At 42.6% G+C, this 16883-nt stretch overlaps 1 protein-coding gene and 1 non-coding gene across 5 annotated transcripts; one reads left to right on the plus strand and one right to left on the minus strand.

Annotated features, from left to right (window-relative positions):
• Positions 1-1631: 1631 nt before the first annotated feature.
• On the minus strand, positions 1632-16605 carry PGAP4 (post-GPI attachment to proteins GalNAc transferase 4). Of its 4 annotated transcripts, none has more exons than XM_010952955.3 (2): positions 16371-16605; positions 1632-6810 (listed from the first exon to the last, which is right to left on the minus strand). In XM_010952955.3, exon 2 carries the CDS (start codon positions 6731-6733, stop codon positions 5522-5524), a length of 1212 nt encoding a protein of 403 aa, XP_010951257.1. In that variant the 5' UTR covers positions 6734-6810; positions 16371-16605; the 3' UTR covers positions 1632-5521. The 4 variants fall into 4 exon arrangements, with proteins under 4 accessions (XP_010951257.1, XP_045371212.1, XP_010951258.1 ...); XM_045515256.2 differs by lacking the exon at positions 16371-16605 and adding an exon at positions 15976-16295; XM_010952956.3 differs by lacking the exon at positions 16371-16605 and adding an exon at positions 15706-16294.
• Positions 14226-14330, plus strand: LOC123616310 (U6 spliceosomal RNA). The gene has a single exon (XR_006724298.1). It is a non-coding gene; the product is annotated as a U6 spliceosomal RNA (small nuclear RNA).
• Positions 16606-16883: the final 278 nt, after the last annotated feature.

A 16883-nucleotide genomic window follows, 5' to 3' on the forward strand; every position in this document is an offset into this window, starting at 1 on the left:
TCTACACACACTGGTTGATTTGTGTTTCAAAAGTATGGGCTACTGACCTGTACAAGCAACCATGGTATCAGGTCCCCGGGTCAGAGTGGTGCCAGGGTTTACATTTTTCCTGGATAAAAACAAACTGGGGTGGAGTACATTGTCTAACAAGTTGCCAAGGCATGAATTTCGCAGAGGACTCAACTCGCTCACGTTTAAACAAAGCTACAGAACACAAAGGACGCCCAAGTCATGTACCAGAAAAATGATCCTTAAAGAGAGTTTCCTGTCCCTCCCACCCAGCCTCTGGAAAGGTTTACTTCTCTAACCTGGGTTTGTGCTAAGTCATATAACGTTTTGCCAAAGGCCACCCCTATCACCCAGAGCTACACAGTAAGACTAAAACCCTCCCTCCACTTACTGACAGAACTTGAGAAAGGTTCATTGGGAGAAGGTGGTAATCTTTCCTTCATTCTCTTTCCAGCCTCTTGCCTAAAAGTCCTTGAATAAGCTGCGGAGCCACCAGGGGTGGTGTTCACGTCTAGATGGCTCCTGTTGGCAACACCAGGAAGATGCAGCAGTTGAATCCTGAAGGAGGAAACCCAGCCCTCCCATGAGAATAACACACAGGGGACCCCCCCCACCCCCAACACACACACACAACCCCCAACACACACACTGGAAACAAAACCCTAGCAACAAAGAAAAAGTAGCTGTGTGGTGGTGTAAAAAGTTCCTTTTTGCACTTGCCATTCCCTTTGTCTGGAATGCACATAAAAATTTCTTTTTACAGGTGTAAAAATTGTACACTGTAACCAACCCTCACTACCTGGATCTCTCTTTGCTCCTCTCCTAATTTTCTTCCCTAGTCCCATTTCTCTTCTTTCAGTATCCTTTGTTGTAGGTACTTCCACTGTGGATCCCTCTGCTCTTTTTCTCCCCTCCTTCCCTCCCTCCCTTCCTCCCTCCTTCCTTCCTTCTTTCCTTCCCCCCATTACTCCCATCTCTCTCTCTCTCTCTCATTTCCTACTATGTGTCAGGTATTGCTCTAGGTTCTAGGGATAGATTGAATGAAACCTAGAAGACCCCCGATATTGTAGAGCTTATATTCTATAGGTGGGGGTGGGGGGAGAATGGAGGGGGAAAAAACAAAATAGTAAATAGAAGAATTTCAAGGAATAACAAGAGATCTGAAGGAAATCAAACTGGGTAATGTGATAGATGACCTGGGAATTGGGAAAGGGAAATACTGCTTTAGATGGGATGGAAAGTCTGTTGGGGGGGGTAGATTTAATATTTAATTGAGATCTAAATTATAGGAAAGATTCTGTTAAAAGAAAAGCATTCCAGACAGAATGACAGTGCAAAGTCATTCTGCAGTGAGAATCGGTGTAACAAGTCCAAGGAAGTGAAAGAAATCAGGTGTGGTTAGAGCTTGGAGAACAAGGGTGGGAATGGTAAGACATGAGTCAGAGAGGTTTGCAGTGCCAGGTCACATCTGCCCTGCAGGTAATGTAGGGATTTGGATTTTATTCTAAATGCAACAGGAAGCCAGGTCCTAGCAGAGTGATGAATTATTTATCTAGAACACTGACTATCCATTGTTTAGTTCCTTTGTATTCTCCATAGGCTGGTCATATAAAGACTTCATGGCAGTGGAGAAGACATAAAGGATTTATTACATAAGGGAGTTTGGGACACACATATGACAAATGTGAGACCCTCTACATCACTCTACATCTCTGTCCTCTTTTTCCGTCTCTCTGAGTTACTCCATTCCTACATACTTGTGCATACTTACACATACTTACCCGTTTATTGTTTCTTTTTTGATAAATTCATCATTTGCCTTTGGATTTGCATCTGTTTTTACCCCCCAATTGTTAATATAGATGCTTTAAAAAAACACATCTGTGTTTCTGTGTAGGTAGTTAGAAAAAAGATTAAGCAAATCTGTTAAATTTTAAACCAAAACTTCCCAATCACCACAGAGTGATGGATGACTCACAACAATGTTGCAATCCAAGTACTGGAACGACTTAGAAGCCACAGTACATCTCCATTGCAGTTATATTAAGTACTTTAAAATTAAATTTCCAATCACCTTTGATGTAGTCCCAAAGGCTTTCCAAACAAAATCCAACCTAAAAAACCAGTGCCAGTTAATGAGTGTTCTCAGCAAATTCATTGTAGTTGGGATAAAATTATTCAAGTATTCATGTGACTTAAAATTACCCAATTTTATATATGTTACTATAATTCATAGTGCATTATAGTGTATATAAAATCCCACAATAATCAACTCCAATTGGAATGCCTCTACCCAAATTAAATTGCCAATTAAATAAATCCTCCCAAATGAGGAATGTATCCAAGGTAAATTAAATTAATCCTATCATATTCATCCCATTTGTATTCTCCAGTTGCTCTATGATAGTCTCAACGTTTTTTTTTCTCTAAAAAAGAATGCAAAGTTCTAATGTTTCCATTTAAGAAATACAACAAAATCAGTTATGAATTTTTAAGCAAACATCCCATACTTTTGGATGGCTACCTCGAGACTCCAAAATAGTGTTAGTGTGTGTGGGTTCAATACTATTGGCCACATCAGAAAAACCTATCCATTTAAAACAAGGGAGAAGGACAAAAGTCTTCTCAGGATGCCTCAGTGGAACGGGTACATTTATTTGAACTGATACGTCTATGCAAATACACTCAGTCACAATAGGGAGCTTCTTAGGCCTGAAGAATAATAATGAGAAATAATTTAAATTTTGAAAGGTAAGCAGAACTGTTAGAGACCTTCACCCTCTTGGTAACCTATGTCCGTTAATATCAAAAGGGGACTTTAGTTTTCCCCTTGCCCCCTTGTTTGGGATCAAACGAGAGGCTTCAGCTTTGGTGTAAAGCTGTCAGCTGTCCTAATCCAGGACAACATACACAATTTGGACTCTAGGAATGAGGGACAAAGGGGAAGGAGAACTAGAAGTGGATAGGGATAAAAGTGGGTAGGATTTCTGCTTCTGCAGAAAATGTCCAAGGATGGCAGGCTCTAGTTAAGATCAATGAGGGAAGATGTCTTAGTATGTAGGCAGAGAAATTAGACAAGGCAAAGACAATCTTAGCCACCCAGAATGAAGGAATCAGGGGAAGGATGTCTACGTGCAGCAGACAACTGAATTAGAAAGAGCAGAACTGGAAACCAACAATGATTCCAATTTGGGGCTAGGCTAGCTTAGATGTCCTATCATTAGACACATTTTCACAAGGAGATCCAATCATTAACGCAACAAACTCTAAAGCTCTAGGTTGGGGGTGTTTCCATTCTCAAACATGGGGCTGGACCAATTACTGGGAGAGGAGGAATGAAGAGGTGGTATCTGAACATCTCAATGTCATCTAGTAGCTCTGATCAGTTTGGACATTCCTGGGAGCACACATAACAGCTCACTATAACAACACAACACACACTGACACCTGTTTGTTCCCCAAGACCAACATGATAGTGAGTTTTTACCATCTTAGCTTACAGAGACATTATTTAGTCCAGGTGACAATCAGATTTCACAAAAGAGAATTTGACTACATAGATATTTATAAAATGAATATGGTTAGGAAAAAAGTGCTAGGGCTGGAAGTCAGAAAAGAGCTACGTTTCAGCCCTCTCTGCCGCTGTTCAGCGGTATGAACCTGGGAAATCCTTTAACATCTCTGGACCTCAGTTTTTTCATCTATATAGAGTAGTGAACTCCTGTAGATTCCCTCAGTGTTTTCGAGCAGATCCCAAGATGGAAGCTCACTGTGGAAGCTTAAAAACAAATGGAAGACGTGGCACTGAAACAAAGTGGACAACTGCTTCAACTCTAATCATCCATCCTGATAAAGGGACTTGTTGGCCACTAATTTGATAAGTATTATCAAATGACATTTATTTGTAACTTTTGAGAAGAGTAATTTTCAGACACTAGTCTTGGAATAAGCTCAAGAAGAGTCTCAAGTCATTTCCAGTTTGAATGAACAATTCTTATCTGGGGCTTGGTTGGAGGTGGGGCTACCTGAAACTGCACTGCTTATCCTTCTGAAGTCACAGTGAAAAGTAGCCTTTCTTCTAGCAGTGTTTGCTCTGGAACAGCTGCTCTGTAGGTGTCAGCCCTATGCCCTTTAAATAATATCACTATTTTTATCCAAAATACACTTGCATTTTATATGCTTATTACAGGAAAGAAGGAACTAATATTTTCCAAGTGCCCTCTATGAGCCAAGCTAGGTGTTTTACATATATTCTGTCACTTCATCCCCAAGGCAATAAACAGCAAGGTCCCACTGTATAGCACAGGGAATTATATTCAATACCTTGTAATAGCCTAAAATGAAAAAGAATATGAAAAGGAATATACATGTATATATATATATGTATAACTGAATCACTATGCCATACACCAGAAATTAACACAACATTGTAAACCAACTATATACTTCAATAAAAAATTTTTTAAATAAACTACTAAAATAAATCCTCAAGGAAACTTTAAAAGGTAGATATCACTGTCCTCATTTTACAGGTGAAAAAACTGAGACTCAGAGTGCTTGTGACTTGCCCAAGTTCACATCACTAGGACACGACAGAGATCTGAAATAAAAATTCAGGTCTTCTGACTTCACAGTCCATGCTATTTCTTTATAACATCATGCTACATAGACAAAAAAAGAAATGAGGGTGAATGGTTAGCCAGCAAAGTTAGGGAAAAGGATATGCTATTAGTAAAGAGCTCATTCATTCTATATCATTCTCCAATGTCCAATTTTCAAAGAATCAGAATATGATAGAAATCTTCAATATTAAATCACCACTAAACATACAAGCAATCTGATTGATGATCTAGAAGGTGCTTCCAGATCTTGCTGTGCCTTAAAGTTCTCACTAACAAAACTGATTATTAGTGCACCACAGATGTGTGGAAAAGAAAACGCCAGGTAACAGAAGCCAGGTCACCTGCCTCCAAGATTCCAGGCCCTACACAGCTTTTATTACACCAGGTCAAGGAAACAAATACAATCTATCAACATGGTCCTGCCTCTTGAGACATATATTCTAAACATACATCCATTCTCATTCCCAGTGAGAAAGAAGTCACTGCAAAAGAATCTCACCTTTCGCCAAATTCTCCCTTAAAATCCTAAACCAGTCATATCACTGTGCACAAAATTTTTGGCAGTCACAAGCTCTATCACAGAAGCAGAGCGAAAAATAATTGGAGAATATAACTGGTATTTAAATTTCCCTCATTGGGTGGGTTGGACTGCATGAGGCAGTGTGGCTGTGTGGAGGGAGAGAGGTCTGGACCCCCAGTGAACAGTTTGCTCCTGCCAGTGAGTTACCAAAGCCGCAATTCTTGACTTGTATGTTCCTCAGCCATTCCAGTGCCTATATCCCTAGCAACCTTAAACAATGAAATTTCTGCAAGCAACCGTGTCCAAATAAAGAGCGCAATAGTTGAATCTCCAAGAAGTGGCCAATTTCAGAAAGGCACTTCTTGGCAGGCTAGAGCAGACTGGGGTGAAAGTTGTACCGGAGGCTGGAGAAGAGCCCGATGTGTTTCACGAGGTTGGGCTCCACCACATAGGCCCGCTCCCCTTTGGCCCTCAACAGTGAGTACAGTGCCATGTCCTTGCCGAAGCCCTTGTGACAGTACACCTGAGACAGGTAGGTGAGGGTCCGGCGGGCCGCGGGGGCAGGGAAGAGCATGGCCGGGGTGCAACACTGCGAAGCAGGGACCACGCTGTACAGGGAAGGACTCAGCCGCCGCAGCTCCAGGAAATAGTGCCGGCCCACCAGCTCAACCAGACCCATGCTATACAGGGAGAAGAAGAGCATGACGGGCCAGCTAAACCCCGGCCGGCTGGCAAACCGCATGTATACCCAGGTTAGTAAGGGCCCCAGCAGCATGCCGACACCGACCCACTCCAGGATCCGCATGGGCTCCGGGTTGATGTAGTGTTGGAGCCTCTCGGGGTGATAGAGCTTTAGATAAAGGGCATCTCTGAGGTGTGGCTCCGAGAACCGAGCCCGCAGAAGATGCTCCAAGACTGGGAAGATCTGCTCTTCTGGGACGGCGTCGTCTTCCACCATCAGGACGTAGTCTGGGTTGTAGGTCTGCAGGGAGGATTCCAGGCAATAGACATAGTCCTGCTTCTCTTTCTCAAATGAGTTGGTCGAAGGGTCGTCACCGTAGTCATCCTCAGTGCCCTCATAGCGGTTGGCCACAGGGACGTACTTGGACAGCAGCTTGGCATCGAAGTGGCTCACGCTCCGCTCCACGTTGCACAGGAAGAGCTGGTGCCCCTCGCACTGGGGGCCGCACTGCTGAAGTAGCCGGTGGAACTGAGACACCACCTGCAGGACGTAGTGGAAGCCAGGTTGCCTGTCCACAGTGATGATGGTGATGACCAGCCAGGGGCGGGGCGTGGCCTGCCAGACGATGGGCACTGAGCCATTGGCAGAGGGCAGCTCCTCAAAGTAGTGGAGGGCAGCTTCACCCTCTTTCAAGCTTTGCTGCAGGAACTCTTGGCTCATTTGGTTCAGATGCCAGTGGCGCAGGTAGAAGTAGGAGTGCAGGAGCCGGTGACAGGCCAGGGGGGCCAGCAAGCCAAAAGTCACCACCGTTAAGATGAAGAGCTGGACAGCAGTGCTGCCCCAGGAGAGCCGCCTCAGCCTCCGGAGGAGCATGGCAGCTGGAGAGGTTGAAGTGCTCATGAGGTCAACTTCTGGTCAGGTCTGGTCCCAAGAACAAATCATCCTGGATCACAGGCCAAAATCAGTGCAAGTCAAACCTAGAGAGAGAGGAAGTGAAGAATGGTACAGGCTTTAAAAAAAAATCCAGGCATCGAACTCAGCATATATCAAGCCAGAAATTCTAATTCTAGGCTGTGTAGTTACGAGAGACAAGTATTTTCTGCAGTATACGCTTCTCTGGTTATCTGTTAATGATCTCTGGGATTCTTTTATCATTTCTATGACTAATGAAACCTTGGTGCATCCAACCAAGTCCCGGCACCCACAGATGCTTAGTTAATGTGTACAATGTGCCAGAAAAATCACCAGGCAGGCTAGCAAAATCATTATTTCAATTCAGCAGCTACATTGACATGGGTTCTTAAAACGGATGCAAAAAAGCAAGGCTTGAAACAAAGGAAATACACATTTAAAGTAAGTTCCAACGTAAGTGCATCCTAAGTGCTTGCTGACTGACTGTGCATAATAATTTCTGAAAACTCTGTCTTTTCTCTGCGTTTCCCAAACAAGAAAGGACTATCCAGGACTCCCTAAAACATCTTTGTCAAGAACTTCAATTCTTATTTCTCTAACTTCATGCAACTATACTTAAAATTGCATATTAATTTAATCCTAATTGCTCTTCTTTTTTTTTTTTTTAACAGAACTACCATGGGAACCAGTGAGAAAGAAGATCACCCCTCACATGCGAGTGAACTCTAGCGCGCAGACTTTGGGAGGGGAGGAAATATCTGAAGGAAAATCCATGAGCAGCTTTTCAGTGAGAGGGAAAGGAGAGGCAGAGATGAAGATGAAAGAGAAAGCTGCCGCCAGCCTGGTTCAGAAAGGAACGTAGCATGACGTGCTCTCTCAGAGTACAGGCCTGAGGCCAGACATGTGCTGGTGTGATTCTCATCTTGACCACTCACTTGGTGGAAGGTCACTATCCCTCTCCACACCTTGGACTCCTTACCTCTAAAATGGAGTTTTAGTTTATCTATCTCATGGAGTTACTATGAAGATTAAATGTGCTACAGAGCAAAATAATATAGAGTAAAGATGCCATTAAAATATATCCATATGTACAAACTTAAGTAATATTGTAGGAGTATGACAGTCTAAGGATCTGAGGGAAAACAGACTCGCACCCAAAAACAGAATGAAAAGGACAAAGCCAGCATAACACCAGTAAGCTCAATGCAAAACTAAAAGGTGTCTATGGAATAAAAGGTAAAACTCTTAGCTCAGAAGCATAACAAAGCTTGCACATCCTGGGAAGAGAGCTGCCCAGGTACCTGTTGTTGTGGTGCAGGCTGTCTAGTGCCCTCATCTCACGTTCTCCCCTTCTTGGGCACAGAGAAAGACCACATCTCCTAGCTTGCTTTCCTCCAGGTGGGGTTATGTGCCTAGGGACTGCCAGTAAAATGTGAGCCAAGTGACAGGTATGACTTTTGGACCAAAGTGGCTGGGAGTACATGTGTCTTCTCAACGTCCTCTTTCTCCATCTGCTAGTTGAATGGAGGGCCGTGGTGGATCTAGAGGAGGGAGGAGCCACCTGACGGCAGGAGCCTGGGTCCCTGAGTGACTACAGGGAACGGGGGTCCATCCCACTGCTCAGCTCTCAGCACTCGCCCAACTTAGAATAGGCCATGTTGTGAGCAGAACAGAAACCCCTGTATCTAGCCAGGAATGATGAGCCTCCCCTGCCCATGAGAGTTGTGTAGAATACCACACCCCTCTACAGGATGATGACATAGCAATTCAAGAAAGGAAAGTCTCATTTCAGCAACAGAAACAGATTATATTGTGAGATCCCAGAGGTGAGAAAGACTATTCTCACCAGCACTAATAAGAGATCTGGATGGTACTAAAGCAGGAGATAAGCAGGGAGAGGTTTGAATAGCATCCAACTCCAGGTTTGCTGGAGTACTGCATACTGGCTGCGTCACCCCGTTATCTGTTCAAGTCACTGGAGTTCATAAATCGTGTGGTTGTACATCCACATGGTCTCACCAGTTCCACATCACCACTAGTGGAAGCCAAGTGCTGAAACTGGATTGAGTTCACACTCGGCCTTAGTGGGTCTTGGGAATGGAGTCATTCGGGTCGCTTCCTGCTCACGCTGTTTTCTCTGTCCTTGACATTACCCAAGAGAGCTGTGCCTACTCAGAAGGAACAAAATACAGTCAACAAGATAAGGCATGCAGCTCCGAAAATGCCAGGCACATGCTAAGTGCTATGATAACAATGTGGTTATGATGATAATGCAGAGCTCAGTGAGTGGTGTGAAACTGCCATCCACCCTCCTTCAATACCCTCTTCCAGTGAGTCTTTTTGTAAAACAAGGATGTGATACTCTTTAGTCCAGATAAGTCCAGATAATGCTCAGGGAGCACACATGTGTACCTGTGCACACACAGACAATTATGTAAGAATATAAATCTGATCACGTCACTCTCTGCTTAAAACCCTTCTTTATCTTCTCATTGCTCTTTTAATAAACTCTAAATTTCTTATCGTGGTCCAAAGGGCCCTTCATGATCTGGACCCTGCCTTCCTCTGTCATCTTGTTCTACTACCCCCTTTTCTCTGCATCTTCTAGACAAGAAGTTGGCAATATTTTTCTGTAAAGGGCTAGATAGCAAATATTTTAGACTTTATGGACCACATACTGTCTCTGTTGCATATTCCTCTTAGACCACCTCTTTTTTAAAACTCTTTAAAAATGTAAGAATTATTTTTAGTAAAAATGTAAAAACTATTTTTAGTGCTCCAGCCACATCACAACAGGCTGCAGACCAAATCTGGCTTGCAGTCCATAGTTTACCAACCCCTGCTCTAGGCTAGCACTGTCCAGCAAAAATATAATGCAAGCCACATATGTAATTTAAAATTTTCTAGCAGCCATAATAAAAAGTAAAAAGAAACAGATGAAATTAATTTTAATAATATATTTTAATGCAACACATCAAAACTATTACTTCAACATGAAACTAATATAAAAAATTATTAATGAGGCATCTTACATTTTTTCATACTAACTCTTTGAAATCCAGCTCTCATAGGACCAAGCTGTTCCCTCAGGGCTGGCAGACATTGGGCCTGCAGGCAGTCTGAGTTGACCTGAAAGCTGTTTGACTTTGAGGTCTTTGAGCTGTAAACTGTTTAAGTTGTTGGAAAATTATTCTTTTACTCTAGGAAAAAACCTCTGAGAAATGAGATCCCAGTTATTTAAATATTTTGAGGGCACCTCCCCCAACAGGGACTCCAGCCGATTTTATGTTTAACAACCACAGTTGGTTGGTCTTTGATTTTAATTCTAGGGAACTTTCAGGACTTTCTGAATTAATGATTTTCATCCTAGCCTGGGCCTGGCTTTCACTGACAAGCACATGAACTAGCTGACATGCCAGAGAAGCCAGGTCGATAAATTGAATGACTATATTAAATTCCTCACCAAATCTGTGAGGATCTTTGGTACTTTGGCAAAATCTTTGACCGTGGCTTGAAGTTCAGCTTTAGTCCAGGGAAAATAAGAAATTAAGGGGTTAGCCTCTGCATCCTCAGAAGGCTTAATTTTAAAAGGACAGTTTCTGATAAATTCAGAGGAAAAGGGAGTAGGTAGAATTTCAGAGAAAAAAAAAAAGGGAATTTTATATTATCAGGCTTGGGCAATTACTAGGCAACTTCATCGAGCAATTCTTAGGGCTCTTCCAATATTGAGGATACACATGAAAATCTGATACACCTGTTTGTGGTTAGTATGACCAATTTCATATTGTTTTTAAAGAAAACCTAGTCTTCCTTCAGATGTTGATTCACTGGAAAACTTTTAATTTTATTTATTTATTTCTTTTTTGTGGAGGGGAGGAAATTAGGTTTTTATTTACTTTACTTTTAGAGGAGGTACTGGGGATTGAGCCAAGGACCTTGTGCACGCTAAGCACACCCTACTTGAGCCACCTGAGCTATATCCCCCCCGCCCCCAACCTGGCGCCTGGAAAACTTTTACCTCTGTTGATTCATGGGCTGAACCAGGACGTTCCCCTTCTAGTAATGTAGGAGCCCTCCAAATACCTTGGCCAAAAGCGTTGCTCTTGGACTTTCTAAACCTCAGATCCACCTTTTAGAATTCATAAACTCTTACACTTTGAGGTAGTCACAGGACACTCAATGAACTTGCCTCCTGCTTCTTTTGACCCACAACTATTAAAGGGAGAGATACTCCAATACTGCAATGGCCTAATTGTGTCTATTAAAAATATCCATGTGTGGTAGAACAGTCTTTTCACAACACACTCTTGAAAGATGAAGACCTTAAGCATCACTTCTTGCAACCTGGAGATTTCATCTACTGAAAAAGTCACCTCCAGAAAGACTCTCTTCAACCTTGCTGGAAATGCCCTTATCAGGTACTGCTAACAAACACTTGTGCTGCCAAACTCCAAGGAAAAGACTCTTGGATACATGTGACACACCTAAAGAGAGACAAAGCCCTGACTGGACCTAAACATCATCTGGTGACCTGAAAGTAAAGATTTCCCAGAATTGAAGCAGATGACATCTGATGAAACAGCTTTCCCAAGATATCCAGGCCAGGCCTGTTGGAAGTTTGTTGACAAATTCTTGATAATGACACAATGCTTCAGATGATCTCTAACGTCTATGATCTTCAAAACATATGGACTTTAAATGAAAAGTGCCTTAGAGTTCTTCCTCTTACCACTCCTTGTTACTCACATGTGATCTCAGTAGATTTCTAATATATTCCCTCCAACATGAGACACTATACCCAGGGAAGGTCTTTCCTGACACTTAAGAACAAAAAGCCTCTGAAAGTAGAAAATCTGAAACTTAATCAGTGATGTTTTCAGAGAAATACCTTGGTCAAAAGAGGAAATGTTAAAAATTAATAAACAGAAAACTCAAAAATTAAATAGAGTTTGGACACTGGAATGGGGAGCTCTCAGTCCCTGTGATGACAGCAGAGCCCAATAACAACAATAACCAAAGACTCCTTTACTGGCAGGGACGCAGCCAATGAACAGTCATGGAACTTTGTTTACTATATAGCCCTCCCAACTTCCTTTTCCCCTCCATAAAAGCGCTAGTCTTCCCTTGGTGTGTGGGGACTTACACATGGCTGGCCATGGTTGCAGACTCTGAACTGGAATTCTCTGCTGATCCCAAATAAACCCATCTTTGCTGGAGAAATAACTAGCATTCTGTTTGTTTCAGGTAAACACCCCAACCAGAAATAATTTTTTTCCTCAAGTGCTGGGGCGCTTTACATGAACTTTCATCCCAGGACATTCATTAGTCATTTTCTACTTTAGACTATATCTATTTATAGCTGCCACTTATTAAGTTCCTACTACATATCCAACTTCTGTACTAGACTCTTACAAATATTTCATCTGACCAAAAAAGCAACTCTAAAATAGTAATGGAACAAATCTCATTTAAATGAACAAAAAGAAAAAAGAAAAAAAAAAAAGCTACCAAGCTGAAAGCAGGAAATTCAAACACATGAAAAATTTCAAAGCCCATGTCTTTTCCATGATGCCTGCTGCCTTCCATGGTTTATCTTTGGTATCTCTCACAGACCCAGTATAGTATTCTATTCCTGGAAAAGGTTTAATGTTTGTTAAGCATATAAATGACCTCTATGGGCCTCAATTCCTCACCTATAAATTTGGGAGTATCAAAGAGCCTGGTTAGATAATGTGTAGAGATCAACTTACTTGTAAATGCTTGCTGGGCACTGTTCTAAGCATCTCATCTATCCTCATAAGAAACCTATGAGAAGTACTATTATTAAGCCCATTTTATACCTGGAAAAAAAAAATGCTAAGGTACAATTAACTTGCACCCAAGGTTAATAAAGCTTTAAATGGGTGGCAAAACTTGAAATCCAGGCAGACTGGTTCCAGAACTCATGTTCTCAACCAATATGTAATATTGTCTCTGCACAAATTGGGAACCCAAGAAAATCAGCTAAAAAAACCATTAGAAGTGGTAAGAGACTTTCAGAATGCATTTGATAAAAGAATCAATATGCAAAAATTATATATATCATATACACTATATATGTATATGTATGTGTATATATATATTATATATATAAACTGCTTTCATTTAATCAATTACTAAATTAATCAATGGGATAAAAGATCCTACTCAAAACAGGAAAAAAAGAAACTGAAAATGTCTAGAATAAATTTAAGAAATATGTGGAATATACACACATATAAAATTCTACTGAAGGACATTTTTAAAGGCGAAAAAATGGATAAAAAACATTTTCCCACGCGAAAAGCCACACTAATGAAAGAGGAGATAGAGGTCTCTTTCTCCAGAATTAACCTCTATATTTAACATAATGTCAACTCAATTTACAAGAGGGAGTGGGCCAGTTCAACAAATGGGCACTTTCATATAAATTGGTGCAACCTTTGGAGTGGAAGTTGGGACAGTATCTATAAAAATTTTATATGTGCATCCGCTTTGACGTAGAAATTCTACTATTAGGAATCTACCCTGCAAAAATACCAACACATGCTACCAAACATGGACAAGGAATGTTCACAGCAGTTTTGTTTATAAGAAAGAAAGAAAGGGAGAAAGAGGCGGAGAGGAATAGAGGGCAGGGCAAGGCAGGGAGGATAGACAAACTGCAGGGAAAGGAAATGGCCAGCAATAGTGAACAGATGTTTAGATAATTATACAAGGGGATGATATGGAGACATTAAAAAGAAAAAGAAAGTTCTAAATATACTGACATTTAAAAAGTCTTAGCTAGGGGGGAGGGAGCTAAGCTCAGTGCTTTTCTACCATGCATGAGGGTTCAATCCCCAGTGCCACCATTAAATAAATAAATAAATAAATAAACCTGATTACCTCCCCCCACAAAAACAATTTAAAAATAATAATTTGAAAAAAAAATAAAGTCTTAGTTAGATCTCTGCTATGGACTGAATGTTTGTGTTCCTCCCAAATTCATATATTAAAATCCAAATCCCCAGTGTGATGGTATTTCAACATAGGTTCTTTAGGAGATATTTAGGTCATGCTGGTGGAACTCTCATTCTGGGATTAGTGCCCTTATTAGAAGGGGCAGAAGAGAGCTTGCTTCCTCTCTCTCTGCTCTGCGGGTGAAAACACATCAAGAAGGCAGCCATCTGTAAACTAGGAAGAGGGCCCCTTACCAGAACCCAATTATGCTGGCACCCTGATCTCAGACTTCCAGCCTCCAGAACCGTGAGAAATAAATGTTTCTGCTACTTAAGCCACCCCATCTATGGTAATTTGTTATACTGAACAAAGCAGATTGAAAAATTCTCTAAGGGAAAAACACAAACTATGTCCAAACATGATTTTGTTTCTTTTGGTGGAGCAGGGAGAGGCTGGTTAATTTAACCAAAATATCCTAAAGATCATCTGGAATTAGTATTAATAAAAATTGCTAGGAAATCCTCACCTTGCTGGGCCCTATACTAAAACTATAAGGATAAATTGAAGATTAGCATGGATCCTGTGCAAAGATGACATCAATTATATAGTGCTCCATAGTTTTTTATTGTGATGGTGGTTATATTTGTCAGAATTCATTGAAATATATATTCAAATGGTATATTTTATTGCATGTAAACTATACCTCAATAAAACTGATTTTTTTAAAAAGCCAGGAAGATGATACTAGGTAATAAGAGAGATATTAAGCTTGTTATAAAACGTTGGTAATTAATATAACATGGCACTGGCACCAAAATGTACTAATAGATACATGATAAAGTCTACAGATACAAATATATAATAATTCAATATATCATAATAGTAGCAGTCTAAATCAGGCGTAAAAATGGACTTAATAGCTTTGCAGAAACTGGCTAATCATTTAGGAAAAGTAATTAGCTCTCGACTTTACAACTTAAACTAGAATAAATTCCACATTACAATTTGTAAACAAAAGCTTAAAAGTACCTGAAGAAAATACAGGAGAATATTTACATAAACTTGGGTTAAGAAAGGCCTTTCTCAGCAAGATCCTTAAGCAGAAACCATAAAGAAAAAGAATAGATTTGAATGGCCAAAGATGAAAAACTGACAAAAATATTAAGCACATTCGGAGAGATTTTGCAACACAGATAACAGGATTACTACTTTAATGTGTAATGTATAAAGAGTGCTTAAAAATCAGGAACAGAAAGACACTTCAACTGAAAAAGGGGTAAAAGAATTAATAGTCAACAAATGCAAAAGGCCAATACACAGAGAAAAAAAGCTGATTTCCCCTGGGTAATCAGACATTCAAATTAAAACAAGATACTATTTTTGTCCACGCTGTTGGGTTAAATGTGCGCATACAGAGAAATTTTTAAGAAGATATCCAGAGAATTTCAACAATCTTAAAGAAGTTTTAAGTTATCTTTACTTTCTCCTTTATATTTTTGTTTCCTGGATGTTCTGTAATAACTTTATCCTTAAAAAAAATTCTAATTAATAATGTTAGACAAACATGGTTTTCTCTTCTCACCTCCTAAAGCACCTGGTGCAGTGCACTCTAGAAAAAAGCCAATTCCCCTTACAAGGTTTAGCTCCCTATGGGAAATGCGCGCTTTCACGCCGGCACACACACCTGTAGGTTTTTACTAAAGGTCCGCATAGTGAGATCATTATTGGAGAGGCCCTTTTGTCCCCTCACCCTCGGAGAGCAAGGGGCGATCAGAGGATGCCAGGGTCACACTCACCTGGCAAGAGTTCTTGCCTGCGACACTACGGGCGCAGTGCAGCACTGACAACGTTTGCGCCCAGAGGCCAGGGAGAGACGAGCCGAGGTGGTCCTAGCTACCCCTTGTGGAAAGAGAACGACAGCGGAGTACCAGAGACCCGGATCTAGTGTCTGCCATTGACCTTGGGCAGTCCCCGACGCGCTCGGGCCTCAGTTTCCCCACCTGTAGGCGGAAGCTAACGGTCTCGATCGCCGCGTTGGCTCCCTTTGGCTGGTCTGTCCAAGAGCTGGGAGGGACGCCTTCCTCTGCCCGGTTTCCCTTCCTCGATCTCGGGGCTGCGAGGTCACCCGCAGAAACCCAACGCCGCAGCAGCACGCTGGCGCGCCCCGAGGGGCGGACGCGCCGCAGATCGTCGCCGCGAGTGAGCGGCCATTAGGCGGTCTGCCCTGAGGCTGCTCAGCCCCGTCAGGCTGGACAGGAGCGGGGTCTTACTTGGACTGGCACACACCCGGCTCGCGCCTTTCTGTCGGCCTCGCCGCGCCACTCAAGCGGGCGAGTGATAGGGAGGCGCCTTCGCTGCGACATTCAATCACCCCTGCGCGGATGCCAGCCCTGGCCGCACGGGGAACGCCTTTCTGGGGTCCCCGCAGTCGTCCGGCAGGAAGCAGCCAGCGCCACAAGCGGAGCAGCAGCGAAGCCTGCCGGCCCAGAGCGCACCGCTGGGGACGCAGTGCCTCCCAAGACTGCGCCAGCCCCTGCAGCTGCTTTCCGTGTGCCAGCCACGGCAACCCTAATCCTTGTCTCCTAGCTCTGAGGACATCTCTGGGGTGGGCGCTCTAGTCACGATGCCAAAAAAGCTGGACAGATATTGCGCGGCGGAAACCTACCCAGTGAGGGCGGTCATCTCGGTTTCCTGCGCACGCATAAGGCGTCTGCTGGTGTCGCCTAGGCTGTCTTGATCATCTTCTATGGAGGATCCATAGCCGGTCCCTGAGGCCCGTTTCAGCCGGGTTTGGGTGCGCGGGGAAGCCTCACCTCCTCCCACGGCGCAGCTCCTTCGCGAGGTCCCCTAGCTCTGGCAGGCCATGTGACCTGCGAGTTGCCGACCGACCGCAGCCCCAAAGCCAGCTTGGGGGAAAAAGGACGGCAAAAGGCGCCAACTGATGGGCAGAGAGGGGAAAGCAGGCTCAGGGCAAAAGAAATTGAAATGCTGGAAGAATTAGGTCTCTGCACTGTTCACAGCCCCAGCTGGCCATCAAGCGTGTTCTCTGCTGGAGAGATTTGTTTTTGCAATAATAAAAATAATAGCGGACATTACTTCCACCCCCAATCCCCACCGTGCCACGCCTTGTGCCAAGCGCCTTATGAATATTCCTCTCACTTCACTCCTGTACATTAGA

Source organism: Camelus bactrianus, chromosome 4 (genome assembly GCF_048773025.1).
Source record: "Camelus bactrianus isolate YW-2024 breed Bactrian camel chromosome 4, ASM4877302v1, whole genome shotgun sequence".
Lineage (NCBI taxonomy): Eukaryota > Metazoa > Chordata > Mammalia > Artiodactyla > Camelidae > Camelus > Camelus bactrianus.

Coding starts and splice junctions, on each gene's coding strand:
- PGAP4 (XM_010952955.3), bottom strand. CDS start 6,733: ATGAGCACTTCAACCTCTCCAGCTGCCATGCTCCTCCGGAGGCTGAGG.